This window comes from Penicillium crustosum, assembly GCF_028827405.1.
Source record: "Penicillium crustosum strain IBT 35664 chromosome Unknown utg000001l_segment0_segment0, whole genome shotgun sequence".
NCBI lineage: Eukaryota > Fungi > Ascomycota > Eurotiomycetes > Eurotiales > Aspergillaceae > Penicillium > Penicillium crustosum.
Genome location: NW_026623122.1, coordinates 1,506,529 through 1,522,161, shown reverse-complemented (window position 1 = coordinate 1,522,161; position 15,633 = coordinate 1,506,529). Strand labels below are relative to the sequence as shown.

At 46.1% G+C, this 15,633-nt stretch overlaps 7 protein-coding genes across 7 annotated transcripts; 3 read left to right on the top strand and 4 right to left on the bottom strand.

The window, feature by feature from the left end:
• Positions 1 to 101: 101 nt before the first annotated feature.
• N7487_000579 (uncharacterized protein) lies at positions 102 to 438 on the bottom strand (the record flags this gene model as incomplete). Its single annotated transcript, XM_056868327.1, has 2 exons — positions 102 to 226; positions 252 to 438. 2 exons carry the CDS (start codon positions 436 to 438, stop codon positions 102 to 104), a joined length of 312 nt encoding a protein of 103 aa, XP_056733111.1.
• Positions 439 to 554: 116 nt separating this feature from the next.
• N7487_000578 (SDR family NAD(P)-dependent oxidoreductase) lies at positions 555 to 1,259 on the bottom strand (the record flags this gene model as incomplete). Its single annotated transcript, XM_056868326.1, has 3 exons — positions 555 to 977; positions 1,031 to 1,112; positions 1,183 to 1,259. 3 exons carry the CDS (start codon positions 1,257 to 1,259, stop codon positions 555 to 557), a joined length of 582 nt encoding a protein of 193 aa, XP_056733110.1.
• Positions 1,260 to 2,658: 1,399 nt separating this feature from the next.
• Positions 2,659 to 4,616, bottom strand: N7487_000577 (flavin-containing monooxygenase; the record flags this gene model as incomplete). The annotated part of the gene is made up of 6 exons (XM_056868325.1): positions 2,659 to 3,142; positions 3,197 to 3,494; positions 3,557 to 4,177; positions 4,242 to 4,336; positions 4,395 to 4,453; positions 4,521 to 4,616. 6 exons carry the CDS (start codon positions 4,614 to 4,616, stop codon positions 2,659 to 2,661), a joined length of 1,653 nt encoding a protein of 550 aa, XP_056733109.1.
• A 1,202-nt stretch (positions 4,617 to 5,818) lies between these two features.
• Positions 5,819 to 7,159, top strand: N7487_000576 (Major facilitator superfamily domain general substrate transporter; the record flags this gene model as incomplete). Its single annotated transcript, XM_056868324.1, has 5 exons — positions 5,819 to 5,821; positions 5,882 to 6,013; positions 6,066 to 6,384; positions 6,442 to 6,754; positions 6,808 to 7,159. The coding sequence occupies 5 exons, from the start codon at positions 5,819 to 5,821 to the stop codon at positions 7,157 to 7,159; spliced, it is 1,119 nt and encodes a 372-aa protein (XP_056733108.1).
• A 671-nt stretch (positions 7,160 to 7,830) lies between these two features.
• Positions 7,831 to 9,725, top strand: N7487_000575 (uncharacterized protein; the record flags this gene model as incomplete). The annotated part of the gene is made up of 7 exons (XM_056868323.1): positions 7,831 to 8,182; positions 8,253 to 8,347; positions 8,402 to 8,461; positions 8,725 to 8,920; positions 8,974 to 9,344; positions 9,398 to 9,511; positions 9,579 to 9,725. The coding sequence occupies 7 exons, from the start codon at positions 7,831 to 7,833 to the stop codon at positions 9,723 to 9,725; spliced, it is 1,335 nt and encodes a 444-aa protein (XP_056733107.1).
• A 697-nt stretch (positions 9,726 to 10,422) lies between these two features.
• N7487_000574 (fungal specific transcription factor domain-containing protein) lies at positions 10,423 to 12,663 on the bottom strand (the record flags this gene model as incomplete). The annotated part of the gene is made up of 2 exons (XM_056868322.1): positions 10,423 to 12,485; positions 12,525 to 12,663. The coding sequence occupies 2 exons, from the start codon at positions 12,661 to 12,663 to the stop codon at positions 10,423 to 10,425; spliced, it is 2,202 nt and encodes a 733-aa protein (XP_056733106.1).
• A 651-nt stretch (positions 12,664 to 13,314) lies between these two features.
• Positions 13,315 to 15,356, top strand: N7487_000573 (fungal specific transcription factor domain-containing protein; the record flags this gene model as incomplete). Its single annotated transcript, XM_056868321.1, has 5 exons — positions 13,315 to 13,469; positions 13,547 to 13,590; positions 13,666 to 14,159; positions 14,218 to 14,595; positions 14,670 to 15,356. The coding sequence occupies 5 exons, from the start codon at positions 13,315 to 13,317 to the stop codon at positions 15,354 to 15,356; spliced, it is 1,758 nt and encodes a 585-aa protein (XP_056733105.1).
• Positions 15,357 to 15,633: the final 277 nt, after the last annotated feature.

Genomic DNA, 15,633 nt, shown 5'->3' with positions numbered 1-15,633 from the left:
AAAGATGTAGCAGATCAGGTTATAGGTATCACCGAGGCACAATAAGTAAAGAATTTACGCCAGCACGTAGAATCTGTTCATTATTAACTTATATGAATGGTTTACGCTCCAAAAAGCCCCCAGGATTCAGCTGAATTCCGCCCATGAAAGGTATATGATACTTTTGCTTCCGAGGATTGATAATCTTCGTCGTTTTGGACCAACATCTCAAATGTCCTTCCCAACTCTAATCATAAGGGTTATTAAACTACCATAAACACTGGAAATAACGTCCATTTCTACTTCATCGATTCTTAGCAAATCTAGCAGCGTCCCCACCATATTCATTGTTCCCGTTCTTATCCTTGTCAACAGTCGTAATTTGTGGTATTGATACTTCAATCTATTCACGGATTTTCTTGACTGCGATGTTGCGAGGGATAACTGGGGAGCTTCCATAGACCTGTGTGCTTCATACTTCTTGCTACTCCGAGCTAAATCCCCTTTCACTATTCCATAGATACTAGCGATGTTGTTGTGTCCCCATCGGCTCTGTGCTCATATTTCACAGCTTTTTAAATCTCAATCCGACCATTGTGCAGTCCTCCAGTCACAGCAATATCTGTACCTGTTGTATATGAAGCCCCATCCCCCAGCAGATAACCTACGGCAAATGCGAGATCTTCGGGCTGTCCAATACGTCCCATTGGGGGTGCTGTTCTGAATACGTCTTGAAGATCCGTGAATTGCGCCGACATTTTCGTTGCGATGAACCCAGGCGAGATAGTATTCACGCGAATGTTGAACGGGGCCATCTCAACCGCAAGTGTCTTCCCCAAAAGCTTGATGGCGCCCTTTGAGGCACCGTAGATTGAAACTCGCTGAGCTGGTATGGCACAATGGGCAGCAATGGAAGCAATCATGACGATAGATCCACCGTTGCCTTGCTTGACCATTTGCTTGGCGGCCAGCTGTGCTGAGAAAAAGGACCCAAGGACCTGCATTTATTGTCAGCAGAACATGCGTAAATGGCCGTGTAAATTCACCATACATTGATATCGAGAATGCGACGAGACTCTTCCCATGTGTGTTCGAGAAAAGGTTTGTCAAGTGCAATCCCAGCGCAGGTAATACTATGGTGAAACGCTCGGTAAGCTTTACATATTCAAAAGGTCTTCAAATGAATGATTTCGCGAAACTTACCAGTTATCGACCTTGCCGAGGTCCTCAATCACTTTATCAAAGGCAAGCTCCATGCCATCCTTTGAGGTAACATCCATTCTAGAAGTGCGGCATTAGCCTCTGTAAAATGGTATAGATTTTGGTTCAAAGCTTACCGATGAAAGATAAAGCGGGAACCATAGTCCCTTTCCAGCTGGGCAACACTCGTTTCTGGTTCGTGAACGTCTAAAATAGCGACATGACTGCCTAGTGCCGCCGCTGTTTTAGCCAAGGTTAAGCCAATACCTCGTGATCCCCCTTGCCAGGAAAAGGTCAGTAGTGTTCATATAGCAGGTGCTAGTCTAATGCAAACCGGTTATCACAGTCACCCTACCACTGAGTGACAATTTCGACTCTATCAGTTCCCGTGTGGTATTTGAAATATTGGAGAGCCGGTAAAATCCGGTGCTGAACGTATGTCTTGTGATTGTTGCATGGTTTGACGATATGTGACCGGGAGCACTTAATGTCCTGCCAGTTGGCAATACCCTTGGGCGAGGAAGCATTGCAGGGATTCGGAACGCCAGACGGGTCTGTATCATTTTAACGGCAGTGAGGACTTATAGGTGACTATTCGACAGGCTCGTTAGAGAATTGAAAGGAATGTCGGTGGACACGCCTGTTCAGTTTTGAATGTTGAATGGGCAGGTTAGACTTCCTTCAGGCAGACTGGTAGTTTTGAGCAATACTGTGTATTTGAGTGCTACCGTGGGAGTGACTGTTCCAAATGTACCCAAGATCGGTATATTGTTGATCTGTCAGGTGTGGCTCCATGTTCGGGGTAGTTTTCCCACGGGTTTACATTTCCTCGGATCTCTCATTGTCGTCTAACCCTTTGGTCCGATGCGGTAGTCGTCAAGTTGTCAAGTTGTCAGGTGGTATTTTACCTGACAACTTGTCGACCACCGTATCCCTTTTGTCCGTACCTATCAGTTGTGTGAGCAGTTGAGTGCAAATCAGAAATGCAGGAGTGCATGCTTGATAAGTCTGTTGAATAGTTGAGAGGCAGCCCGGACGAGGACTAGCGATGGCACCGTTTGATATTGATCCAAGTCTGATCCTATTGGAAGAACAGGAAGTCAAACCTTTCAAATAATAGGATACTTAATCAGTGGGAATATCAACCTCCAGTTGTCCATTACTTGAACCTTCCAAGCCTTACCTCTCCAGGAAATTATGATATTATCGATACCAAATCCAAAGTCTAAAGTCGTTTCACTAAAGTATAGGAGTGAAAGGCAGGTCACCTCAACTTATGCGACTAGAAATTTAACATATTATGGCATTAAATGGCATTAAATGGCCGTTATTTGTGGTATTATGAATGAATGGTCCAAAGTCAAGCGACGAAATAAATTTGCAATGTCAATATTCTAAACAGAAACAAGAGCGTAACAGCTGAGCAGCAAGAAGTGCCAGGTAACCAAGGAGCAGCAAAAGTTTGAACAAAATCACTCTTTACAAAATTGAAGACGCAAGTCTCTGGTAAATGTGCGGCAATTGGTGGGCCAAGCTGCCCTTTTGATGCCAAAGGAATCCCGCAATAGCGAAAAGAACCATGCCATAGGTCTCTTTCTTTGTGCTCCTAATCCATCGCCACACAGTATTGAGCATCCAGAGGTTGGACCGAGGAACCTCCTTGAACATACCAATCTGTGGCTTGAGGGCTTCTTTCCAGTATGTAGACGCATAGCCCGGCCAGGATGCAGAGTTACGTCCATGCGGGTTAATATACCAGTTGGAACATCCTGCTTCGAAGACACTTCCTTTGAGCTCAGCCTGCAAGGCGTTCACCCACTGGTTCTCTGCGGTGGGCTTGACTTCCAGCGAATAAATCCGGCGGTCTATAATAGGCGCAAGCAGTGTTCGAGCAAGATAGTCGACTTGCACCTCGGAAGCGAAGAGTACGGAGTTATGTGCCGGGAAGGTATTCGGACCAAAGCTATGCAAAGTGTTGTCAGTTTGGGGACTCATTACCCGGCTGGCTAATACATACAGTAGACCAAAATTTGGGAAGTTGTGCACATAGACGCCCATATACGCTTGTGCACCACGGGACTCTAACCATTGCCTAGAGAGGCTTTTGCCATCCTTGCCATAGACTTCCATAGGTACAACAAATTGTTGGACATCAAAGCCGGTGGCAAGCACAATCGCATCAAATTCACTTTTCACGCCATCAGTCCCAGTGATACCCGTCTCGTCAATGTGATCAATTCCAACTGGTGCCAACTCGACATTGCTGCGATGAAGGCTTTCCAAGTAGTTGGGGTCAAATATACGCCTCTTGCACCCTTAATCAGATTTTATCAGAATGTGGACTTGAATTCCAAATGGGAAGAAGGAATGGGCTTACCGAGAGGAAAGTCGGGCACAAGAAACTTGTGATATTTCTTAGGCGCGGTCTGATGAATGTACTGACGGGCGCCGCTCTCAGCCTTCGAACGCAGCTTTTCGGCGGCATTTCCGGGTAGGTAGGTAGCTACAAGGCTGTCACTACTAAGGAACAGTCGCAAGCGGAGATAACGCTCCCATAGTGGAATGTTGCGGAGACACCACTTCTCGAAAGGAGTGAAACTCCGGTTCGGCCGCTCATGATACCACTGCGCACTCCGGGCATACTGCTTGACACACCCAGCGTCTTTTGCGATGGCAGGAACCACTTGGGCTGCGCTGCATCCGTTGCCAATAACTGCGAGTCTCTTTCCGCGGTAGTCAAACTCGTGATTCCATCGTGCGGTGTGAAAGATTTCGCCGTTGAACTTCTCCATCCCAGAGAACTTGATGTCTCTGGGTTTGGAGATACCACCAACGGCAGATATAAACACGGTGGCGGTTCTGGTATATTTGACTTGTGTCTTGATATCGAGGAGCTGAACTTCCCAAAACCCTTGACTGTTCCAGGATGCGGAAATACATTCAACTCCGAACTGCATGTGCTTTCGGAGATCAAACTTGTCGACGGTGGCTTCCATATCTGAGTTATACCGCGTGTCAGTGTGAATTCTTGCGGTATTTTAATCTGGGGTAGTCCAACACACAGTCGAGGATCTCGGGGCCTTCGCATAGTTCCTTCGACCAATCCGGGTTTTGATTAAACGAGAACGAGTATAGTAGCGTAGGCACATCACAACCCCTGTGTAGATTGAACTAGTTAGGAAAGTCACCACAAGTCAGGGTAGAATAGTCCGTACACCCCTGGGTATGTATTTTGTCTCCATGTTCCACCCGGGCCATCCAATTTGTCGTAGAACTATGTCACGGTAAGTCTTGCCTTTTCTCTTCTGTCCAATTCTTTTTTCCCATTCTTTGTGACGTACAGTAAAGTCATTGAACCCTAACCTGTGCTTCAGGGTGTGTGCCAGAGCAATTCCCGATGGCCCAGCACCGATAACGATAACATCTGGACTATTCATCATGAGAATAACAGCGAAGGTTTTGTATGAACTTCCAGAAGAAGCATGCGAGACATTTTCTTGGGTATTGGATTTATATAATCGAGCACTGGCCCACTCGGTGTGGACCGACGACGAAACCGCCCATCATGAGAACCAGGTGGGCGAGAATGCCGTGGGGAAGCTCAACAGCTGCCTAGGAAATCTAACTGCCCGGCCGAAAGGCCGAGGAAGTGAACGGCGGCGATAGTAAGTGTCCAAAAGTTGACATATATTCCTGTCCGCGGGATTGTAAACCCGGCCCACTGGCCATGTAGTTAGTAGTCATCAAAAAGGAGCGTTAATCGGCGCACTAATGAACAGAGTCAATGACATAAACTTTTACCCCGGCCCCAGATTTACCCCAGACCGTAGTGGGGTCTCAGTTAAAATTCATGCATACTATCTTATTAACTTGCAGGCTTGATATATAAAAACCCAGAAGCCATTGATTTCTTTCTTGCCTTGAATCTCCAAATCAAAATCTTTCCTCGCATTTGAAGTCCGAACAACAAGTATATACTCATCATGAAAGCCCTCAGAGGGAAAGCGTTATATCGTGTCATGCGTTTCTGCTGTTGCATGGTACGTGGGTCTATGTCCACACAACTCCACAAAATATCCCGACTAACCATTTCACAGGCCTTTGGACTGTATGGGTACGCAACAGACTAAAACCTCAATTTTTTCCTATGGAAACTAAAAAAAAAAAAAGAGATACGATGCCGGAGTTCTAGGCGGAGTTCAAGAAACACGCCCTTTTCGCGAGGCTCTTGGGGTATGTGGCGGGTGGACTTAATTGATGATGATGATAGGCTAACCGTTGGAGAACCCAACCGGTCCTTACATTATTCCAATGGTGGCATCAAGCTATACCCTTGCTGCCACAATATGTGCACTTGCAGTATCATGGCTCGGGATGCCCTTAGGCCGACGAGGATGTATAGTCATGGGTGACATGTTGGTAATCGTCGGAGGGAGTTTGCAAGCCTCGTCTTGGTCGGTACCTCAAATAATCGTTGGACGGGTAATTTGTGTAAGTCATTTCGTTGATTGAGGGAGTTACATATCTAACAGACGAGATAACAGGGATTTGGCATTGGTGTTCGTATATCCCCGACTGGTGAATCGCTTATCTAACAAATTTATGATGACAGTTTATTTCCTGTGCGGTACCAACATATATGGTATGGTTGAGATGAGCACTCAACATGCTATGCAGAGTGACTGACTTGATATGCTCCTAGGCCGAGATGAGTCTCACGGAAAAAGAACGAGGGCCCGAGGTAGCGTTCCAATGCATATTCCTTGTGAGCGGCTGTGCGTTCGCGTACTGGGTGGACTTTGGCTTCACACGCCTTGACAATCAGGTTTCATGGGTAAGGATTTTTTTTAATTATATGTCGTTATACAGCCGCTCAATATTCATAGCGCATCCCCATCGGATTCCAAGCCGTCCTTGGCGCTGTCTCGGGCGTGGGGATGTTTTTGTTGCCGGACACACCTCGATGGTATTACGTTCGCGGTCGTCTAGAGGAAGGGGACGAGGTCTTATCTCGTCTTTTTGACCGACCAGTCTTGGATTCTGATGTCCAAACAATGCGAGAGTCAATATTAGAATCCCTCGAACTTGAGTCCGAGGAAACCAAAACCTTGAATCCGCTAGATCTATTTTGGGATCGAACTAACTTGCGGGTGGGACGACGATTGCGCATTGCTTTCTTGATCTTGTCTGTGCAGCAGATGATGGGTACGTCCAATCCATTTCCATCAATTTGCTGTCGACCTTTCTTCTCATCGTATACAGGAATCAACGTGGCTGTCTACTACAGTGTTAAAATATTTGCCCAGATTGGCCTCTCCTCCACGCTATCCCAGCTTCTCGCTGCTGTGATGAACACTATCTTCGCAATCGGTTCTTTCTTCCTTCCTTCAACCATTGAAAAATTTGGAAGGAGGAATATATTGATGTACTCCGCTGGAGGTCTAACAATCTGTCTCAGTATTTTTGTCGCCATGATCGGATCCCCCGGACCAACACTGGCAAAGCAATGGGTTGCAGTCGCAGCCATCATTGTATACAATTTTATATTTGGATATGGATGGATTGGCGTTTGCTGGTTATATGGGCCCGAGGTAAGCCTTTATCTAAAGCCTCATTTCCGAAAGGTAGGCTTAGCATGCTGACACCCTACACGATCGCTCCATTACAATTCCGCCACATCGGAGGTGCCGCCAGTGCATTTGGAGAATGGCTTTTCTGTTTTATCACTGTTTTTGCCGGGGGTATTGGGCTCGAGAAAGTTGGGTGGAAGTTGTGGCTTTGGTGCCTCCTTTCATGTGCAGTGGCCGTGCCGTTCATCTACTTCCTGTGCCCTGAGACGACTGGGAAGACACTGGAAGAGATAGATTTATTGTTTCAAAAGGAAAGCGAAGCTGACCAAAGCAATACTGAATCTCTCGGCGCACATTCGAATGAGAAAAAGGAGGTTCAGCATTTTCACGAAGAGAATGCGCGCGTGTGAAATGAGATAGACCAAGAGGCAACCCATGCATCGTGAAGAGACATCAAGCACACTTACACCGGAATCTCATCAGTTTTTTGGTATATTTTGATAGAAATTTCTACTTCTATTGAAATGAGCTTTACTTTCCCTAAGTTAGAACACGCGCCGTGGGCATAAAACACCTATATTTTGGGTTGAAATTTGAATAAATTCACGCTTATCGGATAACTCTAATTTTCGATGGAACTGCCCAGGTGACTTGTTCAATATTCGAAGGTTGGAAGGGAAGTATGCAGTGGCCCAAATTTCATTGGTCTAACCAGTCTAAGGAGAAGCAGTCCGGTTAAAAGCCTAGAACCTTGCCAGCCTTTTTTAAGTTTTTGGATATATAGTACCCTAAATTGCATGAGTCAGGCAAGCAGTGTCATGTAAATTAACCTTGCATATTGTCCAAAAGAAAAATGGACAGCCTCGGCAACTGCAGTATACCCCGGTTTTCAACTTAGAATAATCTGGAGTACTTACTCCATACGGACTTCATCAGCATCAGCCTCCACACTCCCCGCATTTTTACGGGTGTAATTTCGGGAGTGATATCCCGATCTACGCATCAATCGAGTGGGGATATAAAACTCTGGTGGTACAACTCATTGTTAAGGGCAATGATAACATTCTGATATTCTGCAACTATGCTAAACCTGGAAGGTCGATCGCTACAAGTTGCCATTTCGGTGAGTGCTGGGAGTGCATACTTGTTGTTTGGCTATGATCAAGGCGTTCTGGGTGGTCTTGTATCATATCCAGGTTTCTTGGCAGCTATTGGTAATCCTAGCTCTGGGTATCTGGGGACCATAGTGGCTCTTTTCAACATCGGTTGTTTGATGGGATGTGTGATTTCAGCATTCTTTGGCAATCGACTGGGGCGGAAAAATGCTATTACTCTCGGCTGCGTGATTATGGTCATCGGCGGTGCAATACAGGCCAGTACATACAGCGCCGGCCAGCTGATCGCGGGTCGCATAATTTCTGGCATTGGCAATGGTATGTGCATTTCTGTTGACATCACAAATATCGAGATCTCACATACTAATCTGCAAATCTAAAACAAAAGGTATCAACACTTCGACAGTCCCCGTTTACGTATCTGAAACCTCCCGAACCGCCGTACGTGGCAGATCGCTCGCTATCCAGATGTCGATTGTTATTGTATGGGACCTGAATATTTCACTGTGTGGCACCTTTATTAACGATTTCCAATAGTTTGGCACAGTCTTTGCCTACTGGTTAGACTATGGCATGATTCGCACTCAAATTGGGGAGGTAATTGCACTCAACACCTTAAAGAATTCATCTCGCTCACGGTGGCTTTCAGGTTGTCTGGCATTTTCCTCTGGCTTTTCAAAACTTCTTCGCTTTAATCACCATTATTACCATGCCATTATTGCCCGAATCACCAAGGTAGATTCTACCGCATTGAATCATTGAATCAAACGGGATTTGTTGACAATTGCAGATGGCTATACTCACACGGACGTCAACACGAAGCTATATCCGTGCTCTCAAGATTGCTTTCTTTGTCCCAGGATCATCCCGACGTGTGCACTGTTGTGGCTGAGATGGAGCAAGCTCTATCAGTCGAGCAAAATAACAGGCAGAAATTATCCATCTCAAACTTGTTGTTTGAGAAAACGGAAATGAAGAACGCGCGCCGGTTGACATTGTGTTTTGTCATCCAATTCTTCCAACAATTCACCGGAATCAACGTGATAGCGTTCTACGGTAAGACGAAATTCTTGAATCAATGGTCTATCATAAGCTAAAGTTTTGCCTAGTTACCATCGTACTTGAAACGAATGTGGGACTCTCGCGCGAACTGAGTAGCCTTGTAGCTGGGTTTATTCAGATCGCATTCTGGGTTGGCACATTCCCACCGATATTCCTCATTGACCGACTTGGTCGCCGAAAGGTGCTGATGTTAGGATCAACTATGCTTTGTCTGGCTTTGGTATTGTTCACGGTAGGAATTGCACTGAAGACGCCTGCATCGTCACGACTGGCCTTGGGAATGCTTATTATCTACGAAATATCTTTTGGGATGAGCTGGAATGCAGTACCCTGGTTATATGCGCCAGAGATCACGCCGCTCAACATTCGCCATGTCGGTGCAGCCGTTGGTTGCTTTTCCGAGTGGCTATGGACCTTTGTTAGAACTAGTCGATTCTTTACTCAGTTTCATCTGGCTAATCTTTAATGCAGGTAATCGCGCAGATGACACCCCCGGCCATTGCCAATACAGGTTGGAAAATTTACCTTCTTTTCTGCTTTATGACTGCGCTCAGCATTCCATTCGTTTACTTCTTTATGCCTGAGGTTCGTGACCCCCTTGATTAGTTATATCTATCTTGGTGGCGGCTGTTGACCAGACTTGTGAGAGCAGACAAGCGGAAAGACCCTCGAAGAGATTGATTACATATTTGTGAAACACAGAGGTCACTTGAATGAGATGATTGATACTCCTCAGTCCTCATCGAATGAGGCACCGGAAAAGTCGGAGAGGGAGTTGGCACAGATTGAGAGAGCTTGAGGTGCAGAAAAAAACAAGAGAACGCGATAGAAGTAGGTGACCAATATTAGACCTCCGCAGAGTCCACAAAAAGCCCAACTCGGGCCTACCAATGGGCTATGGGCCTAAGTTAGAACGTCACTACGGTTAATGGCCCCCAAATGGGCCCCAAATAGTGCAAACATACCCAGAATTTAGTAAATTGAACCCCCTTTGATGGGGTTTAAAATTACCTTCGTTTTACCCCCGTTTCTAAGTCTCATCCTAAAGGTAATATTTTATTATTTTAAATAGTTTCGAATAAATTACTAGTTATCTCTATATTATATCTAAAATCGTGAACAAAGGCGTTTATTTAGAATTTTCAAAAATTATATATGTTCACTAAAATGTAGTAGTACTCTCATGTAAACCATGGATATATATATCCAACATTAAAATATTAATTTTTACCGTTTCCACGATATCTCGACCCTTACCAGTTGGAGTTTGTTTAAAAATAAAACGTATACTTATATAGCTACTATGAGCCTAGATTCCAAATTTGAACTTTATGCGGCCAGTGGAAGGTCGTAATAAGGTTGTAATATCGCGATTCCAAGGTTCCAAAAAGAGGCCAGTTTATCAGCGCCTTGATGCGCTAACTAATATTATACCAGTCCCAGACTGATGATTTGAAACAAGATTTTGTATAACATGAGAAATCAAAATTTATCCACTATAATTTTATGTAGTGTCCAACCTCAAAAAGTGCCATGTCCTCATGTTCACCATCGGGTGTATAATGAATCTTGGAACCGTCATCCGAAGGGAATACTAATGACGGCAGGATGTTCCAATCATCGTCACCGTTACTATGCCCATAAGGCTCCACTGTAGGGTGTACTTGGGGATTGGGGGCTGTGATCGCGGTCTGTGGAGGTGCTTGTATGGATGGGAGCTGCGACTGGTATGAACCAAGGCCTCGGGCACTGGAGGCGTACGAGTCCTCATCCGAAGCTATGTCACCATCGGAATATAAGTCCAAATTACCTCCTTCCATGCATGCGAGATTCTGTAGGAGACTTATTTCTGAGGGTGTCATCATGAAGTGGGAGCAAAGGAGCTTGCTCATTTGTGGGGGGTCAAGGGTGTCGAGTTGCTGTGCAATGGTGGGCGAGGAAGAAAAGGTTTCTGGGAGGTCGTTAAAGTTGCGTTGGTTCATAATTGTTCTGTCATGGCTGGTAATATTGCCGTCCAGTGTGTGATTGAACTGGCTATATGTTAATTCGAGTGGAATTGCTGTCTTTCGAATACTAGCATTCACGGATCCAAGAGCTGATGTTGCAGAAGAGAATGTTTCTCCGAGATGCTGTAATCCTTGTACACATGATTGAAAAGATTCCATGGCTGACTGGCGGGTCGAAGACTCTGTGGACTCGAGATCGTCCAGATGGGCGATGAGAGCGGTTTCCAGCATTGCGACTTGCGAATCTGAAAATAAATGAATAAGATTCTGGGATCTAATGTATTTGTACACCTGGGTGACGGTATTTGCCGAGTGGCGAAGTCTTCGCTTTGAGAGCTCAATGAGCTCCGGAAGCCTAGAACCTCTCATGACAAGCTGTGGTTGATGCAAAGCACTGCAAGCAAGACTGTAGATACCGTTGAACATGGCGCGGAAATGAATAAAAACCTCTCCATGCTTACTGATCTGAAAGCCAGGGTCGGACGAGTGCCATCGAAGAGCTTCCGGTAGAGTGGTGAGCCATTCTTCAAGCTCAATATCACGAAGCAAGACTTCGACACTCATTGCATGAGGACGTCTTGGTAAAAGGGTGCTCCTGGGTGAATTTGTCGATTGGTTTGGCTCCCGATATGGTGTATATTGGCAGTTCAGAATACGCGTAATACATTGGCAGCATTGCAGTAGACTGATGCTAATTTGAGACAAAACACTTCGCATAGAGGGGTCCCTAATCGCTGGATGACTTCCATCACTTCCAAGACAACACTTGGTCGGCAAGGGGCCAACTCCAAAATCCGAAGGTCGAAGGACATCGATTTTAAAGTCGGTTTCGTCAAATTGAAATGGGCGTCTCATTTGAAGACAAACTAGGCGGTCTCTGATATAGCACGACCAAGAGATTCGACTCCAAAGTCCCGGTTGTTGTTGAATGAATTTCCTTTCGGAATCTGTTGGTTTTGCGTTTATTGAGTCCCAAATGGTCTTCGCTAGACCGACAAAATGCCAGGCGTCCTGGCTTTGATCGGAAGTGTCGTCCCAATATGTTAACAACAGCGCAGACTGCAAAATAGTGATACGGTCTTCTTCGCAGCCGTATGAAAAAAGCAGCTTGGTGCGCTGAAATCGAACTTGCCGAGCTTCTCTCCTGCTTTTGAATCCCTCAAACACCAGAGAATCATTTGATTGGAATGTAGTAGCGGCGAATATCACCGCTTGAAACAACAGCAAGCTGATACCCCGGTTGCCGTTATAATTCTCATCAAGAACCATCAAGAAATCTTCTGAGCTCAAGATCGGTAATGCAGGGTGCACAAATTGGAAATATGCGTTCAGGATCCCGGTTCTGCTTCTGGTATCTGGGACATTGAATGCGCCTTGTTCGTGAAAAAGTTCGCAGTCCTCCAATGTGATCGAGGGTGACAGGGGATTGGCGTAGTCTGGCAGCCATTCGTTCCAACCCACTCGTAATTTGCTGGTGGGAACCGGAGGGCTATGTTCTGGTTCGGTCCAATATTGTGATGTTTGGTCTGTCCGGATTAGAATCGTTCGTTCTTCTAGCTAGTTGGTTCTTTTGCATATTTCCTAACACGTACCCACGGATTCGACTGCCTGGGGGATACCCAGCCCCTCATTGTCCATCACCCGATCTCCCACACCCTCTTTCTCTGATTTCTCTTTCGTTGCAGCCTTGCTCCCCTTTCCCCTTCTATCAATAGATATAGAACAAGGCATATCATAGAAGCGGCATGAAGTGCAAGGGGACCCTCTGAGGGTCACATCACACCTCACTTTTCGACAATGACAGTTGGAACATGCTCTCACGGACCTCTTTCGATGGACCCGCCTTTTAGATGGATGTCTAGGATTGGGCATTGTAGAAATCGGGAGTATACCAAATTGTAAGGCATGGGTGAGGTCACGGTTTAGGGTTCGAGTTCGCGATGAAGTTGTCAAATCTGAGAATGGGTTGTGATACCAAGTGGAAAGCTATGAGCAGAACTAAATTACCAAATCGTTTTGAATCCAGGCCATACTCTTCGCCGTCAACCCTCTTAGGGCTGTCCACAGTTGTGCTGACTAAGCTGTATCTCTGGCCCCGGGGCCCCGAGGGCGCCGGGATTGTAAAACCCGCGGAATTTGCCCGCATACAATATTGGGGGGGTTCATGAGCTCATTCTACTCAGCGGCGAGAGATCTAACCGGTCAGCCAACAGAATACGACAAAGCTCGATCAAAATTATCGAATATCTCTTTGGATGATGCACCCCCACTTCATATTCCCCGCGTTTTGCACTCCACCTGCCGAATTCCTTCTACCCTGGATCTAGGGACTCCAATTCCTCTTCCTCATAGTCCCCGTTCTAGATTGCGGTCAATTGAATAATGGGACACGCTCCCAAACGAGCCAGGACAATTGAATCGGGCGCTTGCTCGCACTGTGTCGCTCGACGAGAACGGTGCTACATTGGTGTGCGGGGCGTTCCCTGCTCCAACTGTCGCCGCTCGAATACCCGTTGCGACGGCATCGCTAGCCAAGAGTGGGTTACTTCCTCAATTTCGCCTAGGATGGAATGGTATGGAGCACAAAGAGGTTGGCTAATATACCAGGAGACAGAATCACACCGAAGAAGAGGCTCCCATCTAGGATCTACTGTGATGGTAAGTGGAGATGAATTCGGCCGTATGTCCCCAATTTGAATCCTCTCTTATGAAGAAATTCCGGCCTTGATCCAGATGGGTTGTTCGAGTCTCAAATACGCAGAACTGAACAAGAGCAATTACCTCGGGCTCGTATCACCGCGGACCTTCCAGCGACCGATCCATTAGAGAATTATGTATCGATTATGCATCAACTTCTCGGTCCCCAGGCGCCCGATCGATCTCGTCTGAACAATACCCCTCGATACGTATCAGAGCTTCCAGCTCGTCTAGAAGTGAGCGACCTTGATTATCTAGAGAGCAAGGGGGCTTTATGTCTTCCCACAGCACCATTTCGAAAGCAGCTTTTGAAAAGCTACATATTATGGGCACACCCTCAGGTACCAGTGTTGGATCTGGATAAATTTTTGCATTCAATTGCTGCAAATGACGGGAAAACTCGCATTAGCCTGCTCTTATTCCATGCAGTCATGTTCGCCGCTTCTGCGTTCGTGGATATATCACACATCCAAGAGGAGGGATATATGTCGCGCAAAGTAGTTCGCGAGGTTTTGTTCCGACGAGTAAAGGTTCGCATTAATCACTATTACGTGTATTACTGTTCATTGCGATTGACAGGCATGTTAGGTACTTTTGGAACTTAATTGCGAGGATGACCCAATTTCAACAGTCCAAGCCCTACTTCTGCTGATTCACTGGAACGATCTACCTCAATCGGAAAATGTTGCTAGCCACTGGATAGGTGTTTGTCTATCGTTAGCAATATCTATCGGTCTCCACCGCAATCCAGATTCTTCTACCCTCACGTCGTGTGAGCAAAAGATGCGCAGGCGCACCTGGTGGAGCGTGCACAATCATACTCGACTAACCGTGGAGAACCTCCTCTCCGTGATACGCATGCAGGAGGACCGCGAGGACAGAAATTTGTTCGATATTCCGATGATCACACTGAACGACTTCCAACTTCACATCTTCCCCCTGAGATGCGAGCAGTTGTGGACGATTGTGAGGTTCTTCGCGACATCGAATATCAAAAAACGCAAGCTGTAGTTTTTATTGAAAAAACCAAACTTTGTCAGTTGTCTCGATTTTCGAGCATCTTGAACCGAGTACAGAAGGTGGTGTGTGGAGAAGACATAGCAAACGATGACGTCCATTTGAAGCCAGGATCAACACAAGACGAGATCGAGAAGTATCGGCGATGGCAACTCCAGCTCCCTGTCTCCGCTAGTCATCAGTGTCCACTGGACCTGCTTCCGACAGACTGTGAACGCAGCATTTATTTACATCAATCCTGGCTTCGGCTCCTTTATCTGGGTTCTTTATACGCAGCATGCTGTACCGACAAAGAACCCTCGGGTGACAGTCTGGCTGTCTCTGGACACAAATCCCGGTCTGCCCTAATTGACAAATGTCTGCTGGATATCACAGAGGTCCTTGATGAGATCGACTGTCTAGAACTATCCGAACAGCTACCGTGTCCAACCTCGGCGTTGTTGATACTTGTATTAGGCTACCACAGACAGCCATCCCAGGCTAGTATCGAAATAAATGCACGACAAAGCTCTCGCTCACTGCACAAGTGTTGGAAAATTCTGCGCAAGCTGAAGGAAACCTCTCATTTGGCTGCTCGTATGTCCGCTGCCGTCGAAGGTACAATCTGTGACGAACTTTGGGAATCAATTTCAACCATCCATTTGCCGTTGAAAAAGATTTCGCTTCCGGATGATCTCATGGGGAGTTCCTGGGGGTTGAATGGTCTGTGAGCAACAAGACATGGGATGCGCTACCTAACTTAGCCTGCTAGATAATTGTAGTGTGATATTTGACCTTACGTTCATTGAATAACACAAAGATAGCACACAAACATTGGACAGTCGTAATAAAAACAAAGAATAGAGTAATTAGGTCAAAGGTTTAGCTAGAAATTAGGTGATCCAGCAATTTAAAATTCACGCCTCGGTGACAACCAAACCCAACCGAGGTTGGACAGTCGTCCAACTCATAAAAAGCCCAATTATGCGATTTAGAAGCCGCCTCTTC